The sequence below is a fragment of the Bidens hawaiensis genome, unplaced genomic scaffold (assembly GCF_021521415.1).
Source record: "Bidens hawaiensis isolate Kalapana, Puna unplaced genomic scaffold, B.hawaiensis_p1.1 tig00076592_1, whole genome shotgun sequence".
NCBI lineage: Eukaryota > Viridiplantae > Streptophyta > Magnoliopsida > Asterales > Asteraceae > Bidens > Bidens hawaiensis.
In genome coordinates, this window is record NW_027503212.1 from 1 (window position 1) to 17,240 (window position 17,240).

Consider the following 17,240-nt stretch of genomic DNA (forward strand, 5'->3'; position numbering starts at 1 on the left):
AGTCAAGTCAATCACTAGGAAGCCACTAGATCCTAGTTTTATCGTTTCACATTTTTATTTTGTTGGTCCTCCCAATATTTTCTTTATATCAAGATTTAACTTTTCAACAAGATCTTCAAGCAGTAAGAATCAAAGAAATCAAAGTCAACGATGCACACCTTTCTCATTAAAATGGGAAAAATAGAGGTAATATCAGCCATACGTGAATCCCCACCGTATATTTCTCCAGCAGCAATATATATAGGCGTTCTAGGAGGGAATCCGAGGGCCCGAAGGAATATTCCAACTTCTTTTGGAGTTAACGGACAATACCCTTTTGCTCTCTGTTCAGTGGAATCAATATCTTTCACTTTCCAGTAAGACGTATTTTCCCTTAAAAAACAAAAAAAAAATACCCAAGAATAATTATACTTAATATCAAGACTATACATTATAATAATAATAATAATATATTTTACCTAATAGCAGTAAGCTCGTTAGCTTCTTCGATCGATAAATCATGTGTGCATCCACTAAACGCAAGCATGTCTTTTTCATACCTCAAATGCAAAGCGATGTAAGGACCATAAGACCTCATTCGGTCCACCAACAACTGTAAAGATATTATCAATCAAAATATGCTAAAGTGTTCCCATAATTCAAACTAAATTAAATTTTATACTTTTCCCATTGCTTCTATACGAGGCGAGAAACGAAGGGCTTCATAACATGCACGACAACGCAGTTTCTGAATATCTGGAGGAAGGTGATTATTGGCTAATCTTGAATCTGATTTTGCTGCCCGGATAACCTAAAAAGAGAAAATAAATAATTAAAATTTTAGTTTATTAGTTGTCATACCTTCACTTTGAATCTAAAAAGAAATGTTTTTAGTCACAAGATAAGAATATATTCATTCAATCTTTTGGTGAGAAGTCAATAGCTACAAGAAACATAGTATCCACTATAAAGGGGAACAAAAAAGGTCTAAAAATGTAGCAAAAAATACAGAATAATCATTCATTTGGGAAATATATATTTGACACTCAACCTAAATAAATAAACCTTGTAAAGTATAATATGACAAATATATTTTTACATTTAAATTTCCTCAAATTCTCAAAGATCACTGATTCTTGTAAAGAAAATGTTTTATTTTCTTGGGCAAACTGTTAAGTTTGATTATTTTTGTGGAAAAATATAGTAATTGAGTGACTGAATTATTGCAATTTATCTTCTTTTTTATTTTTGCATAAATCACTGTTTATTTCATTATTTAGCAACACAAAATCAGGCACAATAAAGTGAATAACTACAAAATAAAATAAGATAAAATAAAAGGCATTATAACCATGAATTTGGGAAATATATATTTGGCACTCAAAACTTAAATAAAAAAATAAAATTTGCTAAATAAAACATATCATCTGCTTGCAAAAACAAAGGCTGAATGTGCTAAGATTTAGCAAATTTTTGACAAAAAATTTCTGATATCAAATGCTTATTACATTTAAATTTTTCATGGATCACTGTTTATTTGCAATGAAAAATCAGGTGCAAAAGAACAAATTAATTTACCTGATAATCATCCCACAAGCTTGCAATCTCTTGTTCATAGTAATCAATACCCGACCAACTTCTAAAGTGCTTAACGGCTCTGGTGGCAGTCATTAGTTCTTTTGGAAGCTTTCTGATTATTTTTACATCATTAGCCAACGCGCTAATGAAATAATCTTCATCAAACACATCAGAGAAGTTGCTGCATTTCAAACAAATTAAACTGTTTTAAGTGTCCAAAACCAAAATTATTATATACTCTTTTTTAATAATTTTGGAATACCGGACCTTGTATCTTGCCAAAATGAGCGTTTATCAAGCTCTGGCACTACGAGAGTAGCATTTATAATACGAGCAACAGCCACCATATCACATATCTATGGAAAAAAAATAGTAAAAAAGTAAAAAACAAGTCAATGTTTATAAAACATAAACCAAATATATATTTAATTTACCTATTATATTATCATGGAAAATAATCTGCCAAATGAACAAATAAGTAATAGTTTAACGTACCCCGGCGCGCATTTGATTGAGGCCGCCATTTGTATGAACAAGCAAGTAACCTCGAGTTTCTTGTGGAGCTGAGGTAAAAAATAAACGAAACGAAATATAAAAAAGTTGATTAATTTTATTTTAAACATTTATATATAACAAGATCAAAGAGGGGGTTACCTAAATAGGATGGACTTGGGTCGACACAAGGGGTGAAGTCACGGTTAGGAGGAGGCTTCCAAAGTTTGTTGAATTCCAACGAGCGGTTAGAAGCACCATCCAACTGTCAAGTCTAAAGGAGTGAAAACATGAAAGATGCATGACTACATTTGTATCAATACAAAATACACACTAATTCTAACTTCGAAGATTGAAGGACTTTTACAAAATGCAAACCAAATTTATCCCGTCCCTAATTTGGTCACTCAATTTTAAAAATCATGACTAAAACCATTAAACTACCGAATACCATTATAGAAAAACACTAAAATTTGTCAGTCAGTGCAAACTTGTCGTTTTATATTGTAAATTTCCCTTCGAAAATCGTTCTTTCTTGCAGAAAATAGTGTTTTCGGACATTTTGCAGGAATGATAGCCCGGTTATAAGTTATAACAGCAAAAAACTAAGTGTATTAACAAAACACCCCTCTCAAGCTCGCATATGACAGTTTAATAGCAAACTTCCTGAAATCAGTTGTTAAACGGGAAATAAAAGCGTAACAGGACTTAAAGTTGTATAAATGTTGAAAGTGAAGCGCCTTAACCTTGAAAGCAGGGAGAGGAGCTTTTGACAAATGGGGTCGAATCCAGCTTCGCTCTCTGCTCAACTTTTGGTATTGAATTTCATGTTGCTACAAAGTTAAATTACCCAAGATCAGTAACATTCGTGTGGAGCCCACAGACAAAAAAGAATAACAAATCAGACATTTTAATTTAGACATCCGAAAAAGGAACCTAAAAATCAAGAAACAGAACATTTAGCCTCTAATTTCATGCCGATTGAATCCTTCATTGTCGATTCAAAAGCGCCACAAGAATATCAGAAATAGTACTTTTGAGAATGAAATTGAACAAATTTCAAGCAGACAAATAGTTTAATACAATTTTTCCCTGCGACAAATAATTAGATCATTTGGTATATCAAAATTGTGCTTATCACACACCAAATCAGAAAATATCAGCTTGAAAAAAAAAAAAAAAAAAAAACAAGTAAATCAACCAAGATTAGAGTAATAATCAACAAACAAAACAAGATTTATATCTTAATTACATATATCCCCAAACCCCCTAAAATTCCCATTTGGATTAACAAATGCTTAACAGATAGAACCCACAAATCTTTATAATATAAAGTCACAAGATTTTCCCAAATTAGCAACTTTTTCAGTGATCAAAGTCCACAAACCTTTGCAAGCAAATAACTCCTTCAATTCAATATTGGTTTACAAAATAAAAACATCATCAAACATTACCCAAAAAACCAAAAACTTTTTGGCAAAACTACATTTCAAGAAAAGTATAAAATAACCCAAAAAAAAGATAAACCCTAACTACACCAATCAATAGTAATATTAAAAAATAATAATAATAACTGACTGACCGTAGGAAGCTTGTAAGGATCAGGCAGCAAAGAAAGCTGTGAAGGTGGGAAGAAGAGATGCAAATGTGCAGAAAACAAAGCCACCAATGAAATCAAGAATATGGCGCACGTTAGCACTCGCCTCATCAACCCTAACTTCCTCCATCTCTTCTTCTGCATATTAATAAATTCTATTTCTTTCTGGCAAAGAAACACAGCAGACCCAGTAACAGTTTCACGCACCCCACCAACAACAGGTTTGTTAAGAATTGTTAATCAAGATCTTCAAAGGAATGATTTTTGGTTTTGGGGGTGCCTCTTTCTCTCTCTAATGCGTTTGGGTTTTTTTTTATAATTTTTTTCGTCAGTGATGGAATTTATACATTTGTTGTGACCAAATTTTTAATTAGAAAGAGAAAACTTAGGTGGATGGAATTTTGCTTGACTTTTTTTTGGGATTTAATCTCATTATTTTTAATTTTGTTTGATAAACTAAATTATTTACAAAATATTTTTTTAACGGTTATTTAGATTACTGGTGAGCCACTGATCCACTCAGTCATCTTCATTCTATCCTTAGAATGAAACGCATAAAATGTGAGAAAAGCCCTTAACCCAAAGGAAAAGAAAAAAGAAGACCGCATAAGCATAGGTCGTAGCCTCACAAAGCATGGCCCTTGTTTCCTTCCCGAGTGAAGACAAAAGACGCGTGGATCCCACAAAGTTGAGCATGATTGTGTCTTGGTGAGACACCGATCGTGCTTCACCTCTCAAAGTCAACTCTCCAACTAGCAGATTAGACAAAAATGGAAAAAGTCACATACACGGACTGTGGTTCAAAAAGCACAGGTTGTGTCTCACATTTTGATTAGCTACAAATTCAACTCCAAGCTTCTCACTTTGTAGACCATGAACCACCATACCGCCACTTACCATCCACCCATTCCACCATCATTCACCATCATCATCCACAATCCAATTCACTACTTTCCTTTGTAATTTTTAGTTTGTTAAAGAATCCAAGATTGTAAGAGCAATCCATATAACAATTCAATCTTTCATGTTTAATCTTAATCATTGAAGTTCGATTATGTTTATCTTTATACCCATGAGTGGCTAAGTTCTTGCATCACTTTGAGGTAGACGAACCTTTGATGACTCTTCTATTTCTTTGTTGTGGACAACCATTTGATGTGTGCTAATAACTTCGAATAAATGGTTTTCTATACTGTGAAATTTCTAAAAAATTAAACTTCGTGCTTGTTGATTGAAACATTCATGTTTTCTAAATACAAGAAGTAATTTTTAAACATGTTATTTTCCTGGAAGGTGACGTATGCTGTCGTGATCTACTCAAAAACAATTAATTAAGGACTTAAATACCTATAACTAGTACGGGTAAGTAAGGTCGTCTCCACAAGGACTCAAGGAAAGTGCTAATTTAATATAACTAAATTAATTAACTAAGACGGACAGACGATGTCAAGCAGTTTTTAGAAAAATATTTAAAACTAATTATTACTTAAAAACGATTTGTAAATAATATTAATAAAAGCATTCATTCTAGGTTCGGTTAATGTGACATTCAACTTAATCCCAGATTCGATTATATTGATTACGCAGTAATTACTAAACCTAGTAGTTGGATTGTGATGTCAAACGATACTCTAACCGAATTGATGACACAATGAAACTCGATTTACCTAATCACCAACTTATGTTTGTTAAAACCAATTAAAAGATAATATTTGATGATAACTAATCAATGACACAAGAGCTTAAACCCTAAATGTTGATGAACACAACCAAATAAATAATGCATTAATTAATAATCCCAAACACAAATTGTTTAAATAATCAATCACAATTTAAGCAAGACTAAAGCAATAACTCAATCAAGCTCATAAACATTAAGCATACAAATCTGGTCAGAAGTTAAAATACACAAAAACCTATCCTAGAATGAACAAGAAACTTAGCCAAGCATCGACATATCGATTATATCACTTATCTTGATGAACATGCAAACCCGAGATGAATCGGAAGCCTTGGAATGGTGGAAGATCGTCCTAAGCAGCCTATTTTGCCTCTGGAAGTCGTGATTAGCCGAATGGGGAGGTTAAGGGGTTTAAATAGGGAAAACCTAAATTTTTGGCCGACTTAAGCATCTTCGTGTATCGCGAAGATGTCCCAGCATGCTTCTTCGCGAATCGCGAAGGACAAAATAGTCGCGGCCGACATCCTGCAACTTCGCGTATCGCGAAGTTGCCCTTCGTTGCATCTTCGCGTATCGCGAAGATGTAAAACTTCAGATTTTCATTTTTTCTTTTCTTGAATGTCTCGTGATGCGTGTACGTCCAATCTCACACTTCTCGATCTTCGTTCCAAGCCCATAAATATCCTCGTTAAGCTCCATAGCTTCCAATATCCTGAAAACACGTAAACAATACTTGAAGTACCAATGCTCATTCGATTATTTAACTAAATATAACTAATTAATATATAAAACTAACTAACTTTTACCCAACCGTCAAAAGAGCGTTAGGAGTTTGTGGGTTAGCGGTTCTTGCCTTGCGTATAGAGATTGTATACTTGATACACGAGGACTTGGTTTATTTCATCTCTACTACTCTTGGGGAGATAACACCAAATCAAGCGGCGGAAAGTGGTTGATGGTATAAATCCATTATAGACGATATTCTTTTGATATTTTAACCCCAACAGTGTAAAGATTGTTGCGTTGATTGTTTCAAAATAGCCCTCATACTTGTTGTAGGTTTGATCCTTTCGTTGCGGATGGTCTCCTTGCTACTTCATTCCAATAAGGGAGTGATGCCCCCCATATTAGCTTTCTTTACAGAATGACTTTAGGTATTTGTCATGTGATTTGATCGTAGCAACTTTCCGAAGAGGCATATCGTTTGGTAATCTTAATCGAAACCATTTATATTTTCGTATAGTGATCTTTTTGAAGTCCGCAGTCTAAGGGTTAATCTGGTCATTAATACCATTTGTGGTGGATGGAGTCCATACAGGGGCGTTTTATGGCATGTGGCGCCACATCACCATAGAGGCTTTTACCACAAAGTGGTGTAGTGGATGGAGTCCTTCAACTCGTTACCCCATTATTTATTTTTTATAAAAACAAAAACAAATAAACAACCACCAATCAGCTTCCACCTCCCCCCCCCCCTCCCAGCGCTTTGTCGGAAGCGCCCCCACACTCAAAGAGCCCAAAGCGCCCCAGAGGCAGTGTTCCCCGATGTTTTGGGGCTTTTGGGGTGGGCAAAACGCCCTACTACACCCGGTTTAAGAGGGAAATCAAACCTATGTTATTCTTTCTTTTGGTTATTTTCAAACACCTATCTTTTGCTTTCTTTGTTTACGAATTTTAAATTAAAACCTTTTTAAAAAAAAGAAGCTCTCTTTTTAGTTTAGCTAGACGTTGACCACATCCCGGCACTAAAAACACTTGTATCCTTGAACGATATCTGTATCTTACATTCGCTGTATTACACCAACAATGAGTGCACTTACCCTAACATGTCATAGTGAATAATCGTATTGTATCATGTTTAAAAATTTAAAGCTTGAAATTGTGATAAAATAAATTAAAATTAACTAATATTTATATACAACACGAAGCAAGTCATTGTCATAGCAATAGAATGGCTTCATGAAGGTATATGATGACCAATGAGTATCGCAGTGCACACAGACATGAAAAAACTAAATATTCGGTGAAACGATTGTTAAAATGTGTTTATGTAATAAACTAACGAGTAGATGAACCCAAATTTTTGTTCATTTAATTAAGTGAACAAACATGTAGACAAAGTCACGCACTTTGAGAGGTTGAGTTTGGTAAACATATTTTAAGATCTTGTTTATGCTATTAAAGAAAAAAAACAAATCGAATAATCCGGGAAGGTCAACTATTTGACTTTCTAGTTTTTGAAAGCGTAGGTATTCAGCAATGTTAGTCATAAATCAACGTATTTAATGTGTCACATGGGGTTTTTCGACGTGGTCACCATGTGATAAAAACTATAGGTTCTTAATTCTTATTTAGTTCACCATGTGATAAAAACTATAGGTTCTTAATTCTTATTTACTAAATAGCATTAGAATAGAACTATTATTTTTATTTTACATGGGTCGGCCGACCACCATACCACAAAGGTAGGTCCATCCTCGGTTTTAAAGGGTGCATCAATTTTGACTATTTAATCAACCTTTTGCTAATAAAGTTAACTAATACTATTTTCCTTTACTATTTCAAAATAAAAATCATGGCTTCAAGTTATACACCAAAAGTCCAAAATCAACATCTTCATCGGTGTTGATCGCGTATTCTAGAAAGAAACGATCAATTGTTGATGATAAACCACTCCATCTAATCACCCATCACTGCCATTGGCACCACGTGAAGTTTGGCTAGCTAGTGTTGTTGAAGAAACACTAACCGGACCCCGGACAGATTACTGGTAACCTGGGGGTTGGATAGCTGTTTCCCACGAGGGGTTAGACCCTTGGAAGATGGTTCTTCTGATAACCTGCAAAACAGACACCGTGAGCTCGTCACTGAGAAGGGGGGGTTCCTCCTTGTGACCACCCTCCGGCGTGAGAATCAGACTAGATTGCTCTTTAAATATAAAAGTATATTAAGAGATTGCTAGAGCAGATATCAGGTATAATATGATGATAATGTGATAAGATATGATAAGATGAGATGGTCATACCATTTGTGGTATTTATAGCCGAAGGTAGGTTTCCAAGGAGGTATGGCCGGCTGCAACAGTGTTCCTGTTCCACCAACAGTAGCCTACGCACGTGCCCTGCTGGTAGTTGGTGGGTAGGTAGCGGCTGACAGCGACCAGGCCTGCTGTATACTATTCCTTTTCCACCAACTGTCAGCTACGCACGTGGTATGACAAGAGTTGGTGAGTAGGCAGCGGCTAATAGTGACATACAGTGTAGGAGCATGCTGCTCGCCATACCGTTGTCCATAAGCTGTCGTATCTTTAGTCAGATCTTTTTCCCAACCTTCTTAGGTACCGTACAGAAGATCTTCCCGTATCGTACGGACTGGCTTATTTGGGCGGGAGTATTCCCCCTCCCGCCCTTGTGCGGGATTGTTCCCGGCTTCGCTCATTCCTTCAGGTGACACTGAATGAGAGCTAAGTGCCTTGTGCGTGTAGCCTTGCTGCGCGGGTGGCCTTCCCTAATGGCTTGTATCCGAGGCTGCGGGGACAGGCGGAGTCCTTCACCATTGGGAGGCATTTCCTGCGGGACCAGCTTGCGTACTGCGCGTAAGGACGTCACGTCTCTGAGCATGGTTGGTCCTCCAGTTGGTTTCTGCGCAGACGTCCCTGTTTAAGGTGAGTCTTGCGGGTCCAACTGGGCTCTGCTGGGACCTACCTCTTCAAGTCCCCCCAGTCCAATGTTCTTCTCATGCGTGTTTAATAAAGTGAGGTGAACTTTTGGACTTGAGCAAAGGGTTTTGAAAAGGGGTTTTGTAAGGTTTTCCATGGGGATTCTTTCCGCGGAAGTCCTTGTCACTTGCAGAAATGCCCGAGTTTCCTGCTTGGTCTTTGGGTATGATGCGGGTAGGTCTGTAACCTCCTCGCAAGTCAGGAGCATTGAGTCCCAGTTGTATGTATTTTCCATGAGGTTTTGGTAGTTTTGAACATAGTGATCAATTATGTTAAGACCACCAATTCCATCCTGGAGCTTCAAACAACGTAGTTCTCGACGTTCCCGCTATGCGGGGATGTTATTTCCGTTTCCGCAAGCATTGCCCAGAAGATCCTTCTTGGTTTCAATTCCCAGCGGAGCGCTAGGTATGTGAAGGGTTTTGCCTTAACACTGTACCTGCGCTCGTCTTACGGTTACTTTACTTCCAAGGTATTCCTGGCGTCAATTCCCTGCGGGTGCTAGGTATGTGAAGGGTTTTGCCTTTACACTGTACCCGCACCCGTCTTATAGTTACTTGGTTGCCGAGGTACTTGGCTTCAATTCCCTGCGGGTGCTAGGTATGTGAAGGGTTTTGCCTTAACACTGTTCCCGCATCCGTCTTACGGTTACTTGTTCACCAAGGTTTTCTTGGCTTCAATTCCCTGCGGGTGCTAGGTATGTGTAGGGTTTTGCCTTAACACTGTACCCGCAGCCGTCTTACGGTTACTTGTTTGCCAAGGTTTATTTGGCTTCAATTCCCTGCGGGTGCTAGGTATGTGAAGGGTTTTGCCTTAACACTGTACCCGTATCCGTCTTACGGTTACTTGCTTGCCAAGGTTTATTTGGCTTCAATTCCCTGCGGGTGCTAGGTATGTGAAGGGTTTTGCCTTAACACTGTACCCGCATCCGTCTTACGGTTACTTGCTTGCCGAGGGGTAAGGGGTATTTTCCCGCTTACTTTTTAATATTTTCGAATTTTGAATTTTGAAATTCGAAGAGTTGGTGAAAAGATAAGTCCAAACCTCTGAAACGTCGTGCGACGGTTTCTTCTGACTGTGTCAGGACGTGCAGGAAGTTATGGTGACGTGACAGAACATGGTCATTCCAGTCGCTTTTTCAAGCGCGTGGGCGCGATTTTTCGGGCGCGTGGCCGCGAAATTACTGGCACACGTCCTTTCTACAGTTGTTGCCAGCTTGCTTTTTGCCACGTGTCATAGTTTCATTGCACCGTCGATTTCTCTCTCCTCCGCATTAAATTCACCGCATTAATTGCGATTAGTATATAAAGGGGGAGAGGCCTCTTTGTAATCCACACTTTCACCTCTCTTCTTCTTCTTAGTGATTTTCGGCAAATACTCCCCTTTTTCAGGCAAGCATTTTCCCGAAATCACTCTTCTTTCTGCAAAAATGTCTTCTCATGATGCTGAAGCTGTAGCCGACGATAGGAGTACTGCTGGCGAATGCCAGTGTGCTCTACCTGTCGATCAGTACCAGTACATCGTCAGGAAGTTCATGCTCGAGTCTCTCGAGCCTGAGTTTCCTGAATCCCACCAGACTGTGTACGATGCCCCCAGTGGCAAGATCGGGGTATATGCTGCATTCTTTGTTTATGGGAACCTTAGGTTCCCATTGACAAAGTTTGTGTACCGTGTCCTGGAGAGGCACGGGGTGCACCTGACCGAGGTGCATCCGATGGCGATTGCCAAGGTCCGGCACTTCGAGTGGGTGTGTCGGATTCTGGGTATTGAGCCCTACGTGGACCGCCTGATGACCTTCTATACTTGGAGGTGCGTCCAGGGGTGGTACACCCTGACAACCCGTATCAAGGGTTTGAAGATCTGCGTGACCGAGCGCAGTCTCCGATCGTGGAAGCGGGAGTTCTTCTACATCTCTGCCCGCGCCATCCCCATTGCTATGAAGTTCAAGAAGGGTCAAGCGCTTCCGAGCCTTCACGCTTCCAGCTACCAGGAGGCGGAATGGTTCGCGAAGATATCCCGGGTCCAATCTCCGGTTTACCGGTTTGCGGAGTCCGGGATGGTGCTGCTGGGGATGAGCCGGGTATGGAAGGATGCTTCCCGGTTTCCCATCCTTCTTGAATACGGTTTGAACTCTATTCCTTATGGTATGTCTTGTCTTTCTTGCTGATATTAGTTAATTTTCTAACTGTTTCTTTTTCATTCAGAGGGGAATAATTTGGAGTCGCTCCTGTTCCCGCGGGAAGCTGACAGTCCCGTGCGGGTGGGCACTCATGCTCTGGACGACAATGAGTTGCCCATCCTGGAGCAAACGGCGGATAGGTTTGTGGAGGTCTATCCGCCAGGCCAAGAGATCCTGAGCCACCGGCGGCCAGGTAAGGAGATATTCTATCCTGAAACCCTCAATGCTGTACCCGTTGCTGGAAATCCTTACATCCTATCTTCTTCTGAGGAATCCGCAGATGGTCCTCCCCTTGTACGGAAGAAGAAGGCTGCTGCCGGCGTGAAGGGGAAGGAGAAGGCCTCCACAGCTGATCCAGTTGTTCTATCTGACTCGGAGTCAGATAGTGAAGAGGTGGCGGGGGAGCCTGGTGGTGAGAAGACCACCGCTCCGGAGGCTACGATCGTTACCTCCGGAGAACCAACGAAGACGACGGTGACCGGTACTAAGAGGCCGGCTCCATCGGGTTCCTCCCCGCCCGTCCGTACGTTCAGGGTCAAGAAAATCCGTAAGTCCAATCATAGTTTGTCTTTGTAGATTTATTACTTCATAAATTTATCTTAACACTCTTTGTGCAGGCGTGGATGTTGACGCATTCCGGGGTGAAGCGCAGAGGAGTACCCTTCCGCCAATGACGGTAGGCTTGGTCAGTCTACCTGAGGCGTCGACCCAGGTGCCTGCGCCTGCTACCGCTGGTTCAGTTGCTCCCTCTGAGCAGACTGTTCTAGCTGAGATGACGACACCGCCGGCTGTGAGTGCGATTTTTACAGCATCCTTCACAGAGCCGGCGGTTACTGCTGCTGCCTACGAGGCGGCGACCGCGGCGGCGACCACAACGGCGGCCTCGGCGGCTGCCACCATGCCCGCGCCACCGGCACCGATGGCCGGACCATCAGGTGCGCGCAGGGCTTCCCGCCGATCTTTGCCACCTTCCCGTCTGCCTGACCTGTTGGATGGATTTCCTTTAGGTTCAGGTGATGGGTTTGGCGGCTATCGGCCTGTCATTGACCCTACAGGTGCGTAGGGTTCCTTTCTTTTCTCTTGTTTTTTATCATCTTTTCCTTACTGCCTTTGTTTCTTTTGCAGTGTCGGATTCCAGTGAAGTGTATGTTCCGCGATGGAACATACGCCGAGGAACAACCCTTCGCACACCTGTGGAGTGCGTGGACTGGGCTCGCCACGCTGCTCCTCCGGGTGCGTTGGGGGAAGCCATGGTTAGCTACCAGGAGGGTAGGCTAACTAATGAGCTTCGGGTTCTCCAGGCCCGGATGCAGCCGCGCGTCGAGCTGCTTTGTCGTGAAAACGACAAGTTTAAAGCAGCTCGCGCCAAGGACATATCTGAGGCGCGTGCTCTTCGGGAGGAGAACCACCAGCTGGCGGCAACTGCCGCCGACCAGGAGAAGGCCTTCAAGGCCCTCGAGGTTGAAGTTCAGGCGCGACTCGAGGCCCGCTCCAAGGCTGCCCAAGCTGTGAATGAACAGCTTCGGCTGGCCAGGGAGACTGCGCGAAACGAAACCGAGAGGGCTGCCAAGGCTGAAGCCGTTGCTGAGCCTTTGCGTGTGGAGAATGAGGAGCTCAAGGCCAAATTAGAGGCTCTCCAACGCGCTCATGATGCCTTGGCAATGGAAGATGCCAAGAAACTCCAGGAAATCCTGGACCAGAGGGGGGTGCTTGACCACACCGAGCGGAAGCTTAAGGGCGTCGAAGAGGCTGCCACAAAGGAAGTTTTACTTGCCAACCTTAACAAGAGCGAAGCCGAACGCGCCCATAAAGAAGCTCAAGCTGCCCTCCAATGGCTTCTTCGAGAAGCGTTGCCTCAGGTATGTTTAGTTTTATCTTCACGCTTTTCTTTTGTAAGAAAAGGTTCTAATACTTGTGTTTTCTTTGTAGGTTGTGCGTCGGGTCTTTTCAGAGACCTCTTACGATGATGCTATGACCGCAGCCCTCAACGCTTCTCATGAGGATGGGGAAAAGGCCGGCTTCCTGCTTGGTCTAGGGTTTGTTGAGAAAGGCGTCCCGCCTTCCAACTTCCCTTTGTTCGATGTGGATACCGAAGCCATTTATGACCAAGCATTGAACCAATACGCCGCCTTCCCGCATCCAGTGGTGGAGAAGGTGGACGAAGTAGCTGCTGCTGATGATGGGTTAGCTGTCCTCAAAGCGTTCCTCGAACCACCCCGTTCTTCTGACGGAGCGGGTCCAAGTGGAAGCGGCCCTGAAGCTTGATCCTGAAGATCCCTTCCCATTGCTAAGATAGACTTGTATAGTTTTATTCTTTTAGGCGGGTAGTTACCCGGCCATTCTTGTAATATATTCTTGAAATATTAATCTTTTTGCGTATAAGATTGTTATTTCCCTCTTTGGGTTCCTTGCTTTATAAACTTATGACTTGCATACTTAGTTTAAATTAGCAATTTTCCAAGTGTTTAGAATAAGAACCTTTGAACGTGGTTGATAATGGGTTAAAGTTTCGCTTCCTCCTTCGTGATTGTGCGGGTAGAACCGTCACTTGCACTTGGTAGGATGGCTAAACTTTAGCCTTCATCTGACCTGCGTGTAGGTTTTCCTTTTCGAAATTTCTTAAGGCATTAAGATAAGTTAACCTTTGAACGTGGTTGATAATAGGTGTGAAGTTTTGCTTCCTCTTTCGTGATTGTGCGGGTAGAACCGTCACTTGCACTTAGTAGGATGGCAAAACTTTAACCTTCATCTGACCTGCGTGTAGGTTTTCCTCATCTTTTGAGGATAAGTTAACCTTTGAACGTGGTTGATAATAGGTGTGAAGTTTTGCTTCCTCTTTCGTGATTGTGCGGGTAGAACCGTCACTTGCACTTAGTAGGATGGCAAAACTTTACCCTTATCTGACCTGCGTGTAGGTTTTCCTCATCTTTTGAGGATAAGTTAACCTTTGAACGTGGTTGATAATAGGTGTGAAGTTTTGCTTCCTCTTTCGTGATTGTGCGGGTAGAACCGTCACTTGCACTTAGTAGGATGGCAAAACTTTACCCTTATCTGACCTGCGTGTAGGTTTTCCTTATCCTTTTAAGAATTTTGTTTTTGATCATTCGACGCGCGGTTGTCGATAGGTTAGTGTTCAGTTTCCTTTCATGATTCATGCGGATAGACCGGCACTTTCATTTAATGGGAGAATTGAACTTTTCCTTCAACTGACCTGCGTGAAGGTTTGCCACGTTATTGGGTTCGTGCGGGTAGGACCGCCTTCCCACGCAACGACTTCACGTAATGTGAATGCCGTCACGTTTTTTGGGTTCGTGCGGGTAGGACCGCCTTCCCATGCAATGTCCTCACGTAATTATGCGGTGAAAACCGGCATATTTGTGTTCAGAAAAGTATAAATGTAAAATCATCAGCTTCGATGTTCTTAAAAGAGAATCATTTCCATTAGAAGTGGCTCTTGGCCTTTTCTTTACAAATTGGAATTGATTTACATGCAAACTGTGTAAATGAGCTCCATTCCATGTTGGGATGGGAGCGCCATCGAGCCGATACGCACCTGGTTCGGGATCTCGTTCTTTACGCAGCATGTAGTCTCAATGTTGAAGCTGGAATTTTTATTCGTTTTCCCCAGCTGGGGTTCTACACGCATCCGCCTGCTCAGCCTTTATTGCGCCACGAGGTGCGCGAGCGTCCCATCTCTGACAAATGCTTCGACCATGTCTTTTACATCTATGCATTCTTCAGTGTTGTGGCCCTTTGTCTTGTGAAAGTCACAGTATTTGCTCCGATCAGCATCGTGACGTTGTCGGATTATCGGAGGTTTTGGCCACGGGAGCTCTTCAGTGGCGAATATCTCAGTGACGCTTTTGGTGAGTGGCGTCCATCTGGAGTTTCGGTGCGGCTGTACATTATCCCTTCCGCCCACTCGATGTTGCAAGCCGGATGAGGTGTCAAAGTTTACCCTTGACTGCCAAATGCCTAGTTTTCGCTTTTTATTTAGTCTGGCGGTGAGGACGTTGTCTTCTCTCGTCTTCTGAGTGTAGAGGTTTGTGCTCTGTGGGAGATCTCTACCCAGTTGCTTCTCCGTTTCCGCATAGCGTTTTGCTGCTGTCATGATGCCATCCCATGTGGATGGCATGCCATCTTTACCCGTTAGGGTGCGGATGAGCTCTGGGTCATGTGCGCCCTGGATGAAGGCAGCGCGAACAAGATCTTCGCTGATATTGCCCAAACTTAGCTTCTTTGAGTTGAAGCGAGTGATGAAGTTTGGCAGAGATTCATCTTCCTCTCGTATGCATTTGAGGATTGTCCATTGCTCCTCGGTATACTTCCGTTGCTGGCTGAAGTGTTGGCTAAACTTCTGTTGGAAGTCTGCCCAGTCGTAGATGTGGTTGACCGGTAGACGATCAAACCAAGCTCTAGCAGCCCCCACCAGCGTCATTTGGAACATGTAACACCACGTGGGTTCCGTCCAATTGCTGACGGTTGCCCCCGCTATGAACCTGTTCAAATGATCGTCTGGATCAGATATACCGTCATATGTGCCTATGTTGGGCATTTGTTTGGCACTCTTTGGGGCGATTGCCTCAGCAATGTCCCTTGCAAATTTGGACGTTCCTGCATTTGCAACGTTTGGTCTGAACGTTTTAGAGAAGTCTCGTGGACTTCCACCTGTGCTTTTTGGTTTGAAGGCTTGTCCAAAATGCCTTTTCGGTTGGGATTCCGTTTCCTTACGCTTCCCTTTTGCCCTATGGCGAGGGTTCGCGTCGGAGTCGGATTCCTCCGAGTCATCCTCCAAGTACTCGAATTCGTCGGCCTGTTGCACGGAACGCAAGCGTTCGTCCAACTCAGCCTGGAATTCCTTTTGTCGTGCCTCCGCCCATGCCTTAACTTCATCGAGAGTCTGGCGGGGGAGTCTTCGTTTCTCAAACTGGGTATCGGTGGATCCCAGTAGGCGATCATTTACTGCACTTGCCCCAGCTTTGGTAAGTGGGGTAGTGTTCGTAAAATTTACTTCACTTGTCCCTGCTTGGGTAACCGGGGTAGTGTTTGTAAAAACTGTGTTGCCAGTATTCCCCGCAGTAGCTGGGGTTGTGGTTACCGGCATCTCTCTAACCATCTTTGTAGAAGTTTGAAAAAACTGGAGAAAAATAAAGTTCTAGCTTTATGCACGGATGGCGCCAATGAAGAAACACTAACCGGACCCCGGACAGATTACTGGTAACCTGGGGGTTGGATAGCTGTTTCCCACGAGGGGTTAGACCCTTGGAAGATGGTTCTTCTGATAACCTGCAAAACAGACACCGTGAGCTCGTCACTGAGAATGGGGGGTTCCTCCTTGTGACCACCCTCCGGCGTGAGAATCAGACTAGATTGCTCTTTAAATATAAAAGTATATTAAGAGATTGCTAGAGCAGATATCAGGTATAATATGATGATAATGTGATAAGATATGATAAGATGAGATGGTCATACCATTTGTGGTATTTATAGCCGAAGGTAGGTTTCCAAGGAGGTATGGCCGGCTGCAACAGTGTTCCTGTTCCACCAACAGTAGCCTACGCACGTGCCCTGCTGGTAGTTGGTGGGTAGGTAGCGGCTGACAGCGACCAGGCCTGCTGTATACTATTCCTTTTCCACCAACTGTCAGCTACGCACGTGGTATGACAAGAGTTGGTGAGTAGGCAGCGGCTAATAGTGACATACAGTGTAGGAGCATGCTGCTCGCCATACCGTTGTCCATAAGCTGTCGTATCTTTAGTCAGATCTTTTTCCCATACCTCGTCAGGTACCGTACAGAAGATCTTCCCGTATCGTACGGACTGGCTTATTTGGGCGGGAGTATTCCCCCTCCCGCCCTTGTGCGGGATTGTTCCCGGCTTCGCTCATTCCTTCAGGTGACACTGAATGAGAGCTAAGTGCCTTGTGCGTGTAGCCTTGCTGCGCGGGTGGCCTTCCCTAATGGCTTGTATCCGAGGCTGCGGGGACAGGCGGAGTCCTTCACCATTGGGAGGCATTT

The 17,240-nt window shown here is 42.6% G+C and overlaps 1 protein-coding gene across 1 annotated transcript; it reads right to left on the reverse strand.

The window, feature by feature from the left end:
- Nucleotides 1-95: 95 nt before the first annotated feature.
- Nucleotides 96-3,790, reverse strand: LOC143606697 (O-fucosyltransferase 7-like). Its single transcript, XM_077082375.1, has 9 exons — nt 3,632-3,790; nt 2,796-2,882; nt 2,212-2,314; nt 2,053-2,120; nt 1,825-1,913; nt 1,558-1,738; nt 662-790; nt 459-592; nt 96-372 (listed from the first exon to the last, which is right to left on the reverse strand). The coding sequence occupies exons 1-9, from the start codon at nt 3,788-3,790 to the stop codon at nt 96-98; spliced, it is 1,227 nt and encodes a 408-aa protein (XP_076938490.1).
- Nucleotides 3,791-17,240: the final 13,450 nt, after the last annotated feature.

What these genes read in the sequence shown, in the direction of transcription:
- LOC143606697 (XM_077082375.1), bottom strand. Translation starts at nt 3,790, where the DNA reads ATGCAGAAGAAGAGATGGAGGAAGTTAGGGTTGATGAGGCGAGTGCTA. An exon ending in ATCCTTACAAGCTTCCTACG is followed by an intron (nt 2,883 to 3,631) that starts GTCAGTCAGTTA and finishes TTAACTTTGTAG; the next exon opens with CAACATGAAATTCAATACCA. An exon ending in TCATTTTGGCAAGATACAAG is followed by an intron (nt 1,739 to 1,824) that starts GTCCGGTATTCC and finishes TTTGAAATGCAG; the next exon opens with CAACTTCTCTGATGTGTTTG.